Consider the following 15,994-nt stretch of genomic DNA (forward strand, 5'->3'; position numbering starts at 1 on the left):
TGGAGGCCACAATGCTCCCTTGCTAAAGCCGTACCTGACACCTGGGTCCTCCATGGCACGGATGCCGTTGAGCAGCTCTGTGAAGAGGGGATCCACCTTAATGTGGATGGAAATGAGCTTCCCCAGAGCATCTGCGGCCTTCAGGCGCACCCCCCGGTTGGAGTCCTGCAGGGCTTTGGTGAAAGTGGTCTGCAGCTGGGGCAGGAAGGGCTTCAGGGCAATCCCAACCTGTGGGAGGAACCCACATCTGTGAAAGACAGTTGTGGTGGACCCAAAGCCACAGTGTACCACAGGCATGAGAACAAATGATAATCCCAAACTACCACAACGAGTCCAGCTCTCACACAGGGCTAGAGACAGACAGCCCGTCAGAGAGGCTGAGCACAGACAGGTTTCGCTTGGCCTCCTGGTCATATCCAGCATGCTGTGATGTACTGGAGGAGCAGGAGGCTGAGGAGGCGGCAGCCGCGATCTGAGGGAGCTGTCTCGAAGCCTTGGCTGCATTGCAGTTTGGCTTAGTGGAGACCCATCCATATCGATAAGTGACTCAAAACCTCCTCTGAATACATTAAAGAGCAGGGCAGACTGTCGGCAGTATTGAAGCACAGTTCTAACGCCAAGACAGGGAAAGAAACTCAATGTATAATAGCAGAGCCCATCTACTGAGCAACTGACAGCGGGATACACACTCCACATTCAGCCCTCAGAACAGGCCTGTGAAACAAATGACCTTGGAGAGTTCTCACTGCACCAATGTGCAGCCACCTAACTAAAAATCCAGTTCAACCCGACTATACAGCAACACAGGTACACTTCTGATAAAATACAGGTGGGTCCAAGAGTAAAGATTTACTTTTTTTTTTTTTTTTGAGATGGAGTTTCACTCTTGTTGCCCAGGCTAGAGTGCAATGGCGCTATCTCAGCTCACCGCAACCTCCACCTCCCAGGTTCAAGCGATTCTCCTGCCTCAGCCTCCCAAGTAGCTGGGATTACAGGCACCCGCCACCACATCCAGCTAATTTTATATTTTTAGTAGAGACAGGGTTTCTCCATGTTGGTCAGGCTGGTCTCGAACTCCTGACCTCAGGTGATCCGCTCACCTTGGCCTCCCAAAGTGCTGGGATTATAGGCGTGAGCAACCATGCCCGGCTTACTTATTGGTTTTGTTTTTTGTTTTTTGTTTTTTTTTGAGACGGAGTCTCACTCTGTCGCCCAGGCTAGAGTGCAGTGGCCGGATCTCAGCTCACTGCAAGCTCCGCCTCCCGGGTTCACGCCATTCTCCTGCCTCAGCCTCCCGAGTAACTGGGACTACAGGCGCCTGCCACCTCGCCCGGCTAGTTTTTTATTATTTCTTAGTAGAGACGGGGTTTCACCGTGTTAGCCAGGATGGTCTTGATCTCCTGACCTCGTGATCCACCCGTCTCGGCCTCCCAAAGTGCTTGGGTTACAGGCTTGAGCCACCGCGCCCAGCTGGCTTACTTATTGTTAATTAGGAAAACCAGAGTGGCTGTTCGGAGGCTCAGTGCCAATGAAGGTCTGGAAATACTGGAGTTGGGTGGGTGTGCAGGCTGTGGCAGACACCCAAAGGGGCTAGGGGGAGCTGGTAAATCTGAGCTGGGCGAGTTCAGGAGTTCGAGACCAGCCTGGTGAAACCCTGTTTCTACTAAAAATACAAAAAAATTAGCCGGGTGTGGTGGCAGACACCTATAATCCCAGCTACTTGGGAGGCTGAGGCAGGAGAATTGCTTGAACCCAGGAGGTGGAGGTTGCAGTGAGCCGAAATTGCACCACTGCACTCCAGCTCTGGGCGACAGAGCTAGACTCCATCTCGGGAAAAAAAAAAAAAAAAAGAAGAAGAACTGCAATATCTTTAAACAATGTTTTCCTTGTATTTATGTGGTCCTGAATTTTTTCCTTTGAAAAAGTAGTTTTTCAAAATAATAGCATTTCACATGTACTGAGTGCTTAGTATGTAGCAGGCATCATGCCGGACATAATCTCATCTAATCCCCACATCTAGCAGCCCTTCATGAGGCAGCTGGTATTATTAGTCTCACATTATAGGTGAGGAAACAGGCTCAGGTTATACGGCTTTCCCAAGGTCATCCTGGTCACACAGCTACTAAGGACTTGGAATTGACCCATGGTGTAGCATGTCTGGAGTCCAAGGTCTTATCTCCCTCTGCTATGCTGCTCTCCACAATAAACCTGTTGCCCTGCTGCTACATGACACCTTATAACAAATCCTGCAGACAGAACAGGATGTAACAAATCCTGTTCTCTAAGATCTGAACAAACTCATCAGCCACTCACCTTAGCCAACAAGAGGCTGAGTGTCTCAAGCAGAGCCGCCTTCACATTCCAGCTGAACCTGTCCCCCAGGATGCGGATCAGAGGGCCAGTGATGCTGACCACGGAGGGCCTCAGGGCGTCAGCCGAGGTCAGGCGGATCACCAAGCCTAAGGCTTTGGCTGCCTCCTCTTTCTGCTCAGGGCTACCGGTCAGGACTCCTTCCCGTAACACTGGAAGGATGGAGGTCACTCCCTGACAAGAGAACCACAACTAAGAGTCAAATCTCAAACACCCTGGGCCCCGGTGTCTCCCATGCAAGCAAGCTGGTCCTAACAGTTGTCCTCCCCTCAACTCCATGGGAGATACTGATTCGGGCTGAATCTCAGGATCACAGCCTGAGAGGGCTGGCTATGGAACAGTCTTGGCAGAAACGAGAAGACAAGGGCCCCAACAGGCCTATCACACAGACGGAACATGCAGTGCTATTACCCTGTGGCCCACTCACTCTGGCCAAGGTGACCTGTAGAGCTTAAACCAAAGGCAGCATGAACCCTGTCCCCATCTGGCTGCCATGGAAGAAAACACGCTGTCTGTAAAGGTGCTGAAACCAACCACCACGGCTGCTGCTCCAGCTGCCCTACTGCAGACCTGGGACAGGGGTAAGGGCCAGAAGGGCACAGCAGACTGCATGCCCACAGCCCCCTGCATGAGGCCCTGGCTTACCTTCTTCGGGAGGCAGAACCCTGGCACATGCTCGCCTTTGCTCTCGTTCCCTATAAGCCGGATTTCCTTGTGCAGCTCTTCAATGAGTGCCAGCTGGTTGCCAGCATCCAGCTTCTGCAAGAATCCAGGAAAAAGCGAGAGGATGTAGAGCCCTCTCAAGACTGCTTCCAAAAAATATATGGGGAAAGCATGGGTGGGAGTATAAGCAAGACTCGCCATGAGGTGGTAAACGCCAAAGCTGAGTGACAGGTACGTGGGGGATTCTTATAAGTCTATTCCAGTAAACGTCTGGAATTTTCTATAAGCAAAAGTTGGCTGTGGGGTCAGCAGTCCCCTCACCTTAGTGATGGCATTTAGGGCATCCCAGCTCTCCTCCAGAACCACAGGGCTAGAGTCGTTGAAGAGGCGGATCAGGCCCGAGACCAGGCTCCGCAGGTGGCTGGTGTAGTCTGCCTTCGAGCGGGAACAGTAGATGTTGAGGATGATGGCAGCAGCTTGCCTCATGCCCACCTCAGGGCTGCGGGTAGCCTCCAGCAGATCCTCAATGATGATCCGGTGCCCTGTGTCATCCTCTACGGAGAGGATCACAGCCTGACAATTGGCCATCTCCTGCAAACCACAAGGGCCATGTGTGCTGAGCAGGGATCCTCCGGACAGAAGGGACATAAGAAAGCAACAGGAGCAGGCTTGCCCCTTACCAGCTGCTCATCTGGAGTCCCAAGCTTTTCCTTCAGGGCCAGCATGACCGCTGGGAGGATCACGCCAAGATGACGGGTGAGGGCATCACCAGCCACTGACGAAAGGAAAGCCAGCACCCGGGTGTTGACAGGTGGCGTTGTCAGCTGGTGGAATGACGAACATTAACTCAGTGAATACTGTGCCAGGTGCTGCGCTAGGCTCTGGGAACAGATGGGTGGGCAAGAGAGCCCAAGCCCACTGCTCAGAGCCAAGCATCTACTCCAGCATATCCTGGAGGACAACAGGGGAAGGGTGCAATGCTTGCACTGCACCCTCCTCCCCCAGCCCCCCAACATCTACGTTCAGAACTGGTCTTCACTGCAGGCCCTGGAATGTCAATGCCCTGGAGCCAGAAGGTGTTGACCACATGTTGGGATTTACCTTGGGCACGAGGTAGGGTAGCACCACACGACTCTTAATAGCCATGACTTGCTTCAGACCATCCAAGGCAAACTCTGACACCTCCTCATCATCCTGCAGAGGGTGTTGAGGACAACCCTGAGGAATCTGCATCTCTGCTGTCTCAACCAGCCACCGCCAACTTCCTTCTCCACTTGTTTCCCTCCCTCCTGTTGCACCCACATTTCCTCACTGTCAAAGACGAAGCACAAAGTCAAGTCTGATCTTGCTGTACCCACTCCCTCTGGAAGGCCCACATTCCGACTGCCTTGGCAGAATAATCGCCCTGCATTTTGCATCTACAAAGACAGCAAAAGCCAAACTGGTAGGTAGGTGTGTGGTAGATCCACTCACCAGCTGCTTTAGTAAAAACGGGAGAATGTCCTCCAGAGCCTGGTGGCCAATGGTGGAATGCAGCTGCTCGAAAGTCTTGGCTGCCGCCTCTCTAACCTCCTCCAGTGGGTCACACAAAGCCTTCCTTGCCGTAGGCACGAGGGATTCAGAGAAATACAGCACCTGCAATGGCAAGCTATAACTGTACCAGATGCAGGAAAGGCAAAGAAGGAGCAGAAGCAGACAAGAAGCACAGGCAGGGGACTCTGACCCAGCTAGTCCACCCTAACTCTCTTTGCCTGACTTGTCTTTTAACTTAACTCTTTACTGTGAAATTTTAAAAAAGGAGAGAAGGGGCCGGACACGGTACCTCATGCCTGTAATCCTAGCACTTTGGGAGGCCAAGGCGGGCAGATGACTTGAGGCCAGCAGTTCGAGACCAGCCTGGTCAACATGGCAAAACCCCATCTCTACTAAAAATACAAAAATTAGCTGGGGGTGGTGGTGCACACCTGTAATCCCAGCTACTCAGGAGGCTGAGGCACAAGAATCACTTGAACCCGGAAAGCAGAGCCTATAGCCAGCAGAAATGGTACCCCCGTACTCCTGCCTGGGCGGCAGAGGGAGACTGTCTTAAAATAAAAATTTTTTAAAAAATGAAAAAGTAGAGAGGGGCCAAGCACAGTGGCTCACGCCTGTAGTCCTAACACTTTGGGAGGTAGAGGCAAGAGAATCACTTGAGGCCAGCAGTTTGAGACCAGCCTGGGCAACATATTGAGACCTCATCTCTACCAAAAATGCAAAAATTAGGCAGGTGTGGTGGTGCACACCTATAGTCCCCAGCTACTCAGGAGGCCATAGCAAGAGGATCACTTGAGCCCAGAAGGTCAAGGTTACACTGAGCTATGATGGCACCACTGCACTCCAGTCTGGGTGACAGAATAAGACCCTGTCTCAATTTAAAAAAAAAAAAAGCAGAGAGGATATGATGCACCCCCATGTATCCTTCACTGAGACTTAATAATCAACAGCTTGAATCTTTTAGGTGAATTCTCAATATACCTCCCATCTTCTCTAAGAACAGCAAACTCCTTCCCATGGCATCTGGCCCCCTCTCTCCCTGGACTCTTTCTTTTGCTTATTCTCTTGGAAAACTCCAAGTCCTTCTTCAAGTCTCAATCCAGACTTTGTGCTCTATGAAGTCTTGGGTCTACAATGGAGCCAATAATGGCTCTGCTCCCTCGGTAACGATTCCAGCACAGCAAACCCATCCTGCATTCTAATGACTGGTTGGCATGTGGGACTCGCTGCCGGACTGTGGGGACTTTGCAGGCAAGAACTCAGCCTCTGTGGAACTCTGCCTCTCCAATGAATCACAACTCTTTTTAATGACAGAATTTCTTTTGATTCCTTGCTAAATGTAAATTTTAAAAACCAAACGTACGACAAACATCAATACAGGAGAAGAGGGATCCGGTATCCTAGGGATTCAGACAAGGATGCCCAAGCCAAGCAACTGGCTGCTCGCTTATATTTCTAGCGGGCCATCTACTTAACTGCTTTGGCGTTTTCATCTAAACATGAAGGCAGTGCCTATAAGTATTCCTAACCTACTCCCCAGGGGGGTCTCCAGGATCAATTACCTCAGGAACCAAGTAAAAGTAATGTACTTCACACCCCTTCGATGTTGCTGTTATGGAAACAGTATTGTTGCCAGACACAATACGCTTCCTCCCAGTGGACACCAGAACTCTTACCTGCTCCCCTCCTGCTAAGGGTGAGTGCACACCCCTCCTGCTCCCTCCTGCCCTACCCACTCACACAGCTGTCCATCCCCTCTCCCAGAAGGAGGTGCACACTTTTTAACTGCACTTATAAAGCATCACAAAAGGGACTGATCTCGAGCAACCTCCACAGTTGTGAGAGAGAGATCATCTCGTTTCCAAAGGCCACTCAAGGAGGCATCCAAATCACTTAGCTCTTAGTCTGCAAAACTGACAGAAAACCTGAGAAGACAGAGACTCAAATCCATGTGGCCCAGAGTGAGGCTGACTCCTCCCTGAGGGCAGCGCAAACCCCCTAGAGGTGAAGCTCCTCCAGTAACCATCCCCCGCCCTCTGGGTCAGGTCGCCTGCAGTCCTTGCAAGATACTCACGGCGTCCCGGCTGGTGGACTTCATGATCTCACTTAGCCCAATGCACACACCCTGCCTCTCGTCGCTCTTCTGAGACCTCAGGCCTTCCTCAAGGATGGGGATGATCTCGGGGAGGATTTTCTCCCCTAACTTCCGCACGAGATCTCCCAATGTTCTCGCTGCAATCTGTCAACAAAGACCAAGCCAGGAAGTAAAGTCCCTACAAAGCCCAGGACACCTGGAGGAGGACTCCAGAATGAGGGCCCTGAAACCTCCCAGGCTTTATCTGAATCACTGACTTAACTTCCCCAAATGCTCTTACCGCTAAAGAGCCCCCAAATACTCTCTGTAGTGCTTGCAAAACACTAAAAAAATTATGTTTCACACACACCTACACAACCTAACATGAAGAGCCAGCACCTTACACATGAACAAAACAATTCATCTGCTGCTGCACAGTCAAGGGCAATTTCCCTGGATGACTGAAGCCTTAACACTGTGCCGTGGCTCAGCGCAAGCTGAATCTGGAACAAAGTTTTAAGGAAAAAAAAACCATCTACTTTCTGAGACCTCATGTAAACCCTTCCTTAGAGCCAAATACACAATTTGCTTACCAGGGATGGCCGTTGGAAGTAGGCCAAAGTAGATGGGCAGAAATGATCACCAGCCCGCCTGGGCACCTCCTCTGGGACCACGGACCTGTCTGCCCCTGCCAGCGCGCCAGCCTTATCTCATGCCACACTGCTCCTCCCTGCCTCCTCACTCCAGCTACACTGGCCTTGCTCAGCCCCTACTGGTGCTATGTTCCTGCCCACCACGGGACTTCTGCATATCCTGTCTTTGTATCTAAAGCATTATTTATTCCCTCTATCTGGAATGGTCTTTCGCTACCTCCTCACCTGGTTAGTGCTTACTTATCTTTCATCTTCAAGCATCATTTCTTCTGAGAAGTGTTCACTAACACAGGCCCATCCCTCCCCAGCAGGTCAAATGCAGCTATTATAAGCTTTGCAGTGCCACACAACACTGGCCACAGTCGTATTTTACATCTCTTTGTGTGGTTAGCTGATTAATATTCATCTCCTTGACCAGACTATCTCTTACGAGGATAAGGAATGAGGCTGCCTTTCTTCTCCATTATGTCCCCAGGTGCTAGGTCTCTCTTAGTGCACAGTAGATGCTAATAAATATTTGCAGAGGCTGGGCACGGTGGCTTACACCTGTAATCCCAGCACTTTGGGAGGCGGAGGCGGGCGGATCACAAGGTCAGGAGATTGAGACCATCCTGGCTAACATGGTGAAACCCCATCTCTACTGAAAATACAAAAAAATAGCTGAGCATGGTGGCGGATGCCTATAGTCCCAGCTACTCAGGAGGCTGAGGCAGGAGAATGGCGTGTACCTAGGAGGCAGAGCTTGCAGTAAGCCGAGATCACGCCACTGCACTCCAGCCTAAGCAACAGAGCAAGACTCCATCTCAAAAAAATAAATACAATAAAATAATTAAAAAAATTTGCAGAATGACTAAGTAAAGAACACAATGTTCCTCTGTTAGGCAGGGTGTATGGGTACTTTCCCAGGCTCTGCAGACCCAGCTTTCTAGGCTCTGAAAGGAGGCACTGGGACTGCTGGTCCAAAACGAGGCCCAGGAAACTCACCGTTCTCTTATCTGCACACGTGCTGGCCAGGAAACCCAGCAGGAGCCCAAAAAGAGTGGGCAGGATCTCACGCAAGGTACGGGGGGTATTGGAGACAACAATCTTCCAGACATGCAGGGACGCCTGCCGCACCACCAGCTGGGTGTCTGAGCGGCCCATGTACAGCCCTGCCAACACCCGGTTCCGCCGCTCTACCCCCAGGGCAGTGATGATCGCCTGCAGCCGGTGGAAGAGGACAGAGAACACAGAGTAGTGAAGCCTCTAGGGCACGGGCATCAGGGCACACCCTGCCATCAGCAGGGGCAGGAAAGCCACTGCAGGGCAGGCACCTTGTTGGACTGGGCAGTTCCAAAGTTATCATCCTCGGAGGCAGTTTCTGTGGTCATCTTCCCAGTGACTCCTGAGATGTGAAACAGGAGATCCCCAAGGAGCTGAACAGAGCTGAACCTGAGAAGGAGGCCAACAACACAGTCACACAGCTGCAAGGAGTGGGCTCGGCACAACTGAGCACTGCACAGAAGATGGAAAGTAGTGCACCCAAAATACTCATGACGGTCATCTTGGAATGGGAAGTCAGGCGGTTTTCATTTCTTTACACTCGCCCACATATTTTCCAGGTTTTCTACTAATGAACATACATTAATGTTGGGGGAAAAAGTTTTTTTAAAAAACGTAAAAATTTCTGTAACAAAGGTTATAAAAAATAAAGTGAGTACAAAAGGGGAAGCATTAACAGGCAAGTAGGAAGACTGATCATCAGAAGTGGAAGAACCAGGAGAGGCCTTAGAAGGATAAACTATTTCAGGCAGGGCGAAGTGGCTCACGCCTGTAATCCCAGCACTTTGGGAGGCCAAGGCAGGCAGATCACCTGAGGTCGGGGGTTCGAGACCAGCCTGACCAACATGGAGAAACCACATCTCTACTAAAAATACAAAATTAGCCAGGCATGGTGGCGGACGCCTGTAATCCCAGCTACTCGGGAGGCTGAGGCAGGAGAATCGCTTGAACCCGTGAGGCAGAGGTTGCGGTGAGCCGAGATCATGCCACTGCACTCCAGCCTGGGCGACAGAGAGAGACTCCGTCTCAAAAAGGGGGAAAAAAAAAAAAAAAAAGACCACTGTATGAATGTGCTATATTTTTAAATCAATCTCCAATTTTTCAAATGGTAAGCGATACTGCAACAAACATCCTTATGTCTAACAGCTTTAAGCACTTGACCATTCAATACATCCTTGAAATATATTCCCAAAAGTGAAATTTTTAAAGAGTCCTTAACATGAAAATCTGAACACAAATTGGAAGCCTGTATAGAGAGGACTTTTTAAAAAAGAATAAGAATAAAGACATGGCTACAGGAAACTGGAAAAGTTACAAAATGGTTAAAAGCAAGGGTCTGGAAAAAGTTGAGAGAGTTCTTGGCAACATTCTGCTCTTCGTTTCTCAATTGGAGTTATCAAAATGCAAAGCTGAGCCCTTTGGATCTTTTTTTTTCCCTTTTAAAGACAGCATCTTCTTGTTGCCCAGGTTGGAGTGCAGTGGCACAATCTCAGCTCACTACAACCTCCACCTCTGGGGCTCAAGCGATCCTTCCGCCTCAGCCTCTTGTGTAGCTGGGATTACAAGTGTGCACCACCATTCCCAGCTAATTTTTTATTTTTTTGTAGAGACAGGTTCTCACTATGTTGCCAGCGCTTATTGCAAACTCCTGGGTTCAAGCAATCTTCCTGCCACAGCTTCCCAGAGTGATCGGATTATAGGCATGAGCCACCACACATCATCCCCACTGGGTCTTTCTGCCCAAGTTCTCACCTGATTCTCCAAAGGTCATCAAAGAGGCCTTGCTCTAGCTGGGGCAGCAGCAGGGCGATGGCTGTCTCAGCATACATGGAGATAACCCGCTGGCCCGCGCGCAGGGCAGTGTCACGCACAAACTCATTCTCATCAGCAAGAGCCTGGGCACACAGAGGGTGGGTCGGCCAGAGCTGCCACTCCCAGGCCCCCAACCCAAAAAATATGGGGCTCACCGAAGGCCGAGCGCTGTGCAAGCCGACCCCACCCAGCAGGGATCCCTAGCTCTCCAGGAGAGCACTTGCCTCCTGCCCTCCTGATGGACTCTACCCTTGCCAAGGTCATGGTACCTACTTTGAGGATACAGGGGATGATGGGCCCCACATAAGGAGTAAACTTGTCTCCAAAGGTGATGGGCAGGTAGTTAAACATCATAATGTAGCCATCTCGGACATGGGGTGCAATATCCACTTTGCTGGCTGTAGCCACGATTTCTGGCATCAGCTTCTCCAACTTCTCCACCCCTAAACCGGCCATGACCTCAGCCAACCCTGCAACAAAGGACAGAATGAGCCCACTGGATCTGAGGGCCTCTTATAGAGCATTCCCAGTCTGGCCACTGGACCTGCTCTGGCCTTACCCTGTGCAGCGCCTGAGCGATCCACAGAACTCTGCTCATAGGTCAGTGTCTCCATCAGCCACGGCAGCAAGTCCTCAAAGCATGACTCCCCCATGCCCTTCACCATGGCCCCAAGGGCCTTTGCAGATACCGTCCGCACCTGTCAGGTAACCGAGAACAGAGATGGTGTGAGAAGATGAGGCTCAAAACACGGTAGCCACATGGGAGCAGGGAAGGGAACGGAGGGCCTCCTTCCCTTTATCCAACAGACACAAAAGCAGCTTTGGGGAATTCTCAGGAATCCATTTATGGGGACTGGATGAGGGGCCTGGCTCATCCTCCAGCCTACCTCAGACTCACCTCAGGCACAGGGTCCAAAAGCGATGCTTTCAGGCCAGGCGTCACGCTGGGCAGGTATGGAGCCAAGTCCTGCAACAACACAGGAGGTGGCTCAGGTGAGGCCCAACTCCTGCTTTCTCCAGGCCCATTCCACTGTGGACCCTGACCTCCCCATTCTGCTGGCAAGGAGTGCTCAGCAGGGGCACCTAGCATGCAAACCTCACTGCCCACAGAACAGGGAGGGAAGGGCAACTGGCAAGTAAGTCCTCTCCCCAACTGGTTCCTTGAAGGCCCTGTGCAATTGCTCAGGGACTCCTACAAGGGACCTCAGGCCCATCCTCAACAGACAGGAGTTCAATGCTCCTGCACCTCCCACCCTTCTCTTAGGACCAAGGCCTGTCCAACTCTGGAATCTTTAGCAAATTACTTCTGGTACTTTCCTTTCAGAATTTTTATTAACATCTTCCCTTTATTCATCTCAAAGTGTTTATGTCTCTCGATAGAGCATTCAGCTTTAGGAAATAATTTTAAAAACAGAAAATGCCTTATGTTCACTGCAGCATCACTTAAAATAGCCAAAAACCTTGGACACTATATGACCAATGATAGAATTATGTAAGTTATGGTATATAAACTTGTCGGGATATTATGTAACTATTAAAAATCAGTTTTGTGAATAACTTGTTATAACTTGGGAATAAGTTTTAAGTTTAGGAATGCCATTTTTAAATGTAATTTAAAAAATTAACAATAATTGGCCAGGCACGGTAGCTCACACCTGTAATCCCAACACTTTGGGAGGTCGAGGCGGGTGGATCACCTGAGGTCAGGAGTTCGAGATCAGCCTGGCCAACATGGTTTCACCCTGTCTCTACTAAAAATACAAAAATTAACCAGGCGTGGTCGTGGGTGCCTGTAATCCCAGCTACTCGGGAGGCTGAGGCAGGAGAATCGCTTGAACCCAGGTGGCAGAGGTTGCAGTGAGCCGAGACTGTGCCAGTGCCCTCCTGCCTGGGCAACAGAGTGAGACTACATCTCAAAAAAAAAGAAAAAAAAAAATTAACAGTAACTATTTTCATGGTGGGGAACTGTGGATAAAATATTTTGGTTTTCAGGCCGGGCGCGGTGGCTCAAGCCTGTAATCCCAGCACTTTGGGAGGCCGAGATGGGCGGATCACGAGGTCAGGAGATCGAGACCATCCTGGCGAACACAGTGAAACCCCGTCTCTACTAAGAAATACAAAAAAATAGCCGGGCGAGATGGCGGGCGCCTGTAGTCCCAGCTACTCGGGAGGCTGAGGCCGGAGAATGGCATGAACCCGGGAGGCGGAGCTTGCAGTGAGCTGAGATCCGGCCACTGCACTCCAGCCTGGGCTACAGAGCGAGACTCCGTCTCAAAAAAAAAAAAAAAAAAAAAAAATTTTGGTTTTCTAATTTTTTTAATTAATTAATTTACTTTTTAAAACAGGGTCTTGCTCTGTCGCCCCAGGCTGGAGTGCGGTGGTATTATCACAGCTCCTGGGCTCAAGCAATCCTCCCATTACAGCCTCTCAAAGTCCTGGGATTACAAGCATGAGCCACCAAGCCTGGTCTGTTTTTCTGGTTTTTTAATTTTCCAAATTTTCTAGGATTAATATAACTTTTTCACTTTATATATTTTTTTGCCCACAGCCTCAGTAAGCAAAGCAGAGCTACGGTAGACAGTGAGACCACACACACAAGCTCTTGGGAGCAGACAAACAAACAAAGCAAATCTTCCAAACCAGGCTCTCCTGACAAGAATACAGGCTCTTCTGAAGACAGGTGTATTCTTGTCAAGAGCAAGTAGTCCAAGTGGCAAGCACTTCAACACTCGTGAGAGGGCAAAAGAGAAGACATGCCTTTCTGAGCCTCAGCTGAGAACTAAGCTAACAAGGACTTGAACCACTGCACTCTCTAAGATGCTAAGAGAGCCCAGACTTCCACCCCAAAATGGCTCACTTCTCTCCATAAAAATAATTAGGGACTAACGCCCTTCTCTTTCCATGTCTAATGTGGGGACTCTGCACCTCTGACTCTGCACTCAGCCATTTTCTGGTCTGTCCCACACTAGCCCCAGCTGGGTTGCTACCTTCTGGTCTGTCAGGGAGTACATGTTGCCAATAATCTGGGCTGCCATCTTCCGCGTGTCCGTGGAACGGTCCTGGAAGGCTCTCTGGACAATGGGCATGATGAGGGCCAGGGATGGGGCATCAATGAAGTGGACGAACTTGGTGTCCAGCAGCGTCTGCAAGCACTTCTGGGTCTTTCTGGAGGGGTCCGTCAGGGCATCCAGGAGGACCGGGGCGATGGCTGTGCACACCCCAAGAGAAGAGAGCCTGGCTGATGCGCACCCATGCAGCAGCAAGGCCCTGGACCCCCAGAACTAGAATGGATCAGAAGAGAAGGGGGTCTGGCGCACCTCCTCCCTGAAGCCCCACAAGTCACCAGCTGGGGAAGACAGGCAACCCACAAAGAACAATCCTTCTTTCACTCCAACTCCTGATCTCAGGTGATCCGCCCGCCTCAACCTCCCAAAGCGCTGGATTACAGGAATGAGCCACGGAAATAAAATTTTTTTAAAGCACGTATCCTTAGTAAATTTCTGGTTTGCCCTATCGGTAATGGAGAAGTGTGCTGAAATCTCCCACTACAATATAATGTATTTGTTAACTTCTCCCTGTAGCTTTATGAATTTTGTTTTATGTATTTTGAGGTTATTCCATACTTTCCAGACTGAAGTACACTGACTGGGTGCTGGCAGGTGAAGCTTAGAATTTAACGAGTGACACGCTGGTCAAGGTGCCTGGCTGGGTTGTGTTCCTAGCGACTGACCTCTTCCCAGTACTAAGAAAGAACCACATCCAGAGAAGTCAGGTTAATCCTAACCCTTCCTTTACCCTCCGCTCTATCAAAGGCCTCATGGAGTGAGACGGAATAGAAAGTTTTCATAGGCCCTAACATTTTGAATGGTGCTGATGTGGTCCAGAGAATGTCATTCAGTTCTGTTGACCTCATGCTCAGCTTCGTGCACAGGGATCTCTTGGAGTCAAACTGCTCCTGAGCCAATGACTCAATGTCCCTATCTGTATAGCCAATGACATCTGCCCCAGATCAGTGGGAAGACAGAATGAATGCTTCCAAACTACCTTCAAATAATTATTCTAGGAAAGGGCTTCCCAGGATTTAGAGGCTATTTCACTGTGAACATATTTGTCCTCAGAGGCAAAGATCTTAGCTGAATGGGTGCAAGTTCCCTGCAGTGTCCAAAGGCCGCGGGGTTGGCAGCAGACCAGGGCAAGCACCCTCATGGCAGAGGCCTACCCAGGATCTCCGGGTTCCTGATGACAGAGCCGATCTGCCTGAGCGCCTGCTGTCCAGCCTTCTGGACTTTGACATGGGAGTCGGTCAGCACCTCCGTAAGTTTGGGCACGATGTTGGGTAGGCAGGACGACAGCTGCTTAGGAGCACAGTACGCCATTGCCCCAAGAAGCTCCACTGACCCTGTGGATAGCAGACACAAGCCCAGCACTGAATCACTGAGCACAGTCCAACAACTCACCTGCGCTGGCTACATGGGCAAGGGACAGCTACCCTGGCCCCTGCAGACTGTGCTAAAGCAGTCACTGGGAGGAGGGGAGAGGGGGCTGGCTCCAGCAGAGTTGGGGTCAAAAAAGCTCTTGCTGCCTGCTGAGCAGTGGGATCCCAGGTGAGAGGCAGGGCAGTATGGGAGAAAAGAGACCAGGATAGGGGAGACCTGATTTAATCCTTACAGTGAGATTCAAGACCAATTCACTGAATTTCTCTCAACTGTTTCTTCATCCACAAATGAGGAAACTGATTTAGATTTGTGTTGTTTCAAACTACAGGGTGAAGCCTGAAGGACTGAGAAGGAGGCTGAGTGGGAGGGCCTTAGATGGTGATCCTCCCCCAACTAGAACAGCTCTACTTTTATCTGTTTGCTTAATAGGGTGCCAGGTATTTTAATTATTTATTTTTAAGACAGGGTCTCACGCTGCTGCCCAGGTTGGGGTTTGGTGGCATGATGATAGCTCGCTGCAGCCTCAAACTCCAGGGCTCAAGAGATCCTCCCACTTCAGCCTCCTGAGTAGCTCGGACTACAGGCATGCACCACCACACCTGGCCTTTTTTTTTTTTTTGTAGAGGTAGAGTCTTGCTATAGTGCCCAGGCTGGTCTAAACTCCTGCCCTCAAGATATTGTCCTGCCTAAGGTTCTTTTTAAAAAGAGTTTTCCTAGGGGGGAAACTTTAAAGCCACAGAAGAGCTTTACAGCTCTCAGATTCCTGACTTAGGGTTGTGGCTCTTGTCAGAGGCCTATTTCTTGGCATGAAAGCACACAAACTATAGAAAGATCCAAGTGCCAGAGGGAGAGTTGGCCAGGCATGGTGACTCACAACTGCAATCCCAGTGCTTCGGGAGCCCAAGGCAAGAGGATCACTTGAACCCAGGAATTCGAGGCCAGTCTGGGAAACACAGCGAGACTCCATCATTACAAAAAAAAAATACAAAAATTAGCCAGGTGTGGGGGCGTGCTCCTGTGAGAATGGTTTGAGGCCCAAAGTTCAAGATCAGCCTAGAGGACAGAGCAAGACTCCATCTCAAATGTTAACAAAGGCAGTCTTAACCCTATCCCTGGCATGGGGAACTCACAGGACAAGAGCTGTGGCTACCCAGGATCCTTGCTGAGGCTGGTTTTCACAACATGAAGCTGGGAAGAGAGACAGAGGGAGTAGTCTTACCAGCTTTGGTCCGCCAGGATTCCTCCTCTAGGGCAGCCAGTAAGGAGGGGAGCACCAGCTTCACCCCGTGAGCACTCAAGTTGCTCATCACAGCCTTGGCACAGTCATCTGCAGCCTCAAGGGAGGAGAAAAGACGTTCAGGGGCCTCCTCACCCAAGCAAGGGGCAAGCCTGACACCAGTCCTAGTGTTCCT

At 50.3% G+C, this 15,994-nt stretch overlaps 1 protein-coding gene across 6 annotated transcripts in view; it reads right to left on the reverse strand.

Annotated features, from left to right (window-relative positions):
- The window catches only part of GCN1 (GCN1 activator of EIF2AK4), a 67,678-nt gene that overhangs the window by 7,047 nt on the left and 44,637 nt on the right, over positions 1-15,994 (reverse strand). For all 6 annotated transcript variants that reach the window (XR_004176217.1, XR_004176218.1, XM_031650812.1 and 3 more), the window contains exons 36-52: positions 15,802-15,916; positions 14,366-14,545; positions 13,134-13,354; positions 11,045-11,113; positions 10,706-10,844; positions 10,420-10,616; positions 10,087-10,229; positions 8,607-8,724; positions 8,278-8,493; positions 6,641-6,805; positions 4,507-4,668; positions 4,135-4,227; positions 3,714-3,857; positions 3,355-3,624; positions 3,016-3,129; positions 2,314-2,544; positions 35-228 (exon numbers count right to left, since the gene is read on the reverse strand). Coding sequence is in view for 4 of the 6 variants with exons in the window: in XM_031650812.1 (XP_031506672.1) it covers positions 35-228; positions 2,314-2,544; positions 3,016-3,129; positions 3,355-3,624; positions 3,714-3,857; positions 4,135-4,227; positions 4,507-4,668; positions 6,641-6,805; positions 8,278-8,493; positions 8,607-8,724; positions 10,087-10,229; positions 10,420-10,616; positions 10,706-10,844; positions 11,045-11,113; positions 13,134-13,354; positions 14,366-14,545; positions 15,802-15,916 (2,771 nt within the window). In the remaining 2 variants the exon portion in view is untranslated. The remainder of the gene's footprint in view (positions 1-34; positions 229-2,313; positions 2,545-3,015; positions 3,130-3,354; positions 3,625-3,713; positions 3,858-4,134; positions 4,228-4,506; positions 4,669-6,640; positions 6,806-8,277; positions 8,494-8,606; positions 8,725-10,086; positions 10,230-10,419; positions 10,617-10,705; positions 10,845-11,044; positions 11,114-13,133; positions 13,355-14,365; positions 14,546-15,801; positions 15,917-15,994) is intronic.

The sequence above is a fragment of the Papio anubis genome, chromosome 9, assembly GCF_008728515.1.
Source record: "Papio anubis isolate 15944 chromosome 9, Panubis1.0, whole genome shotgun sequence".
In the NCBI taxonomy this organism is placed as follows: Eukaryota; Metazoa; Chordata; class Mammalia; order Primates; family Cercopithecidae; genus Papio; species Papio anubis.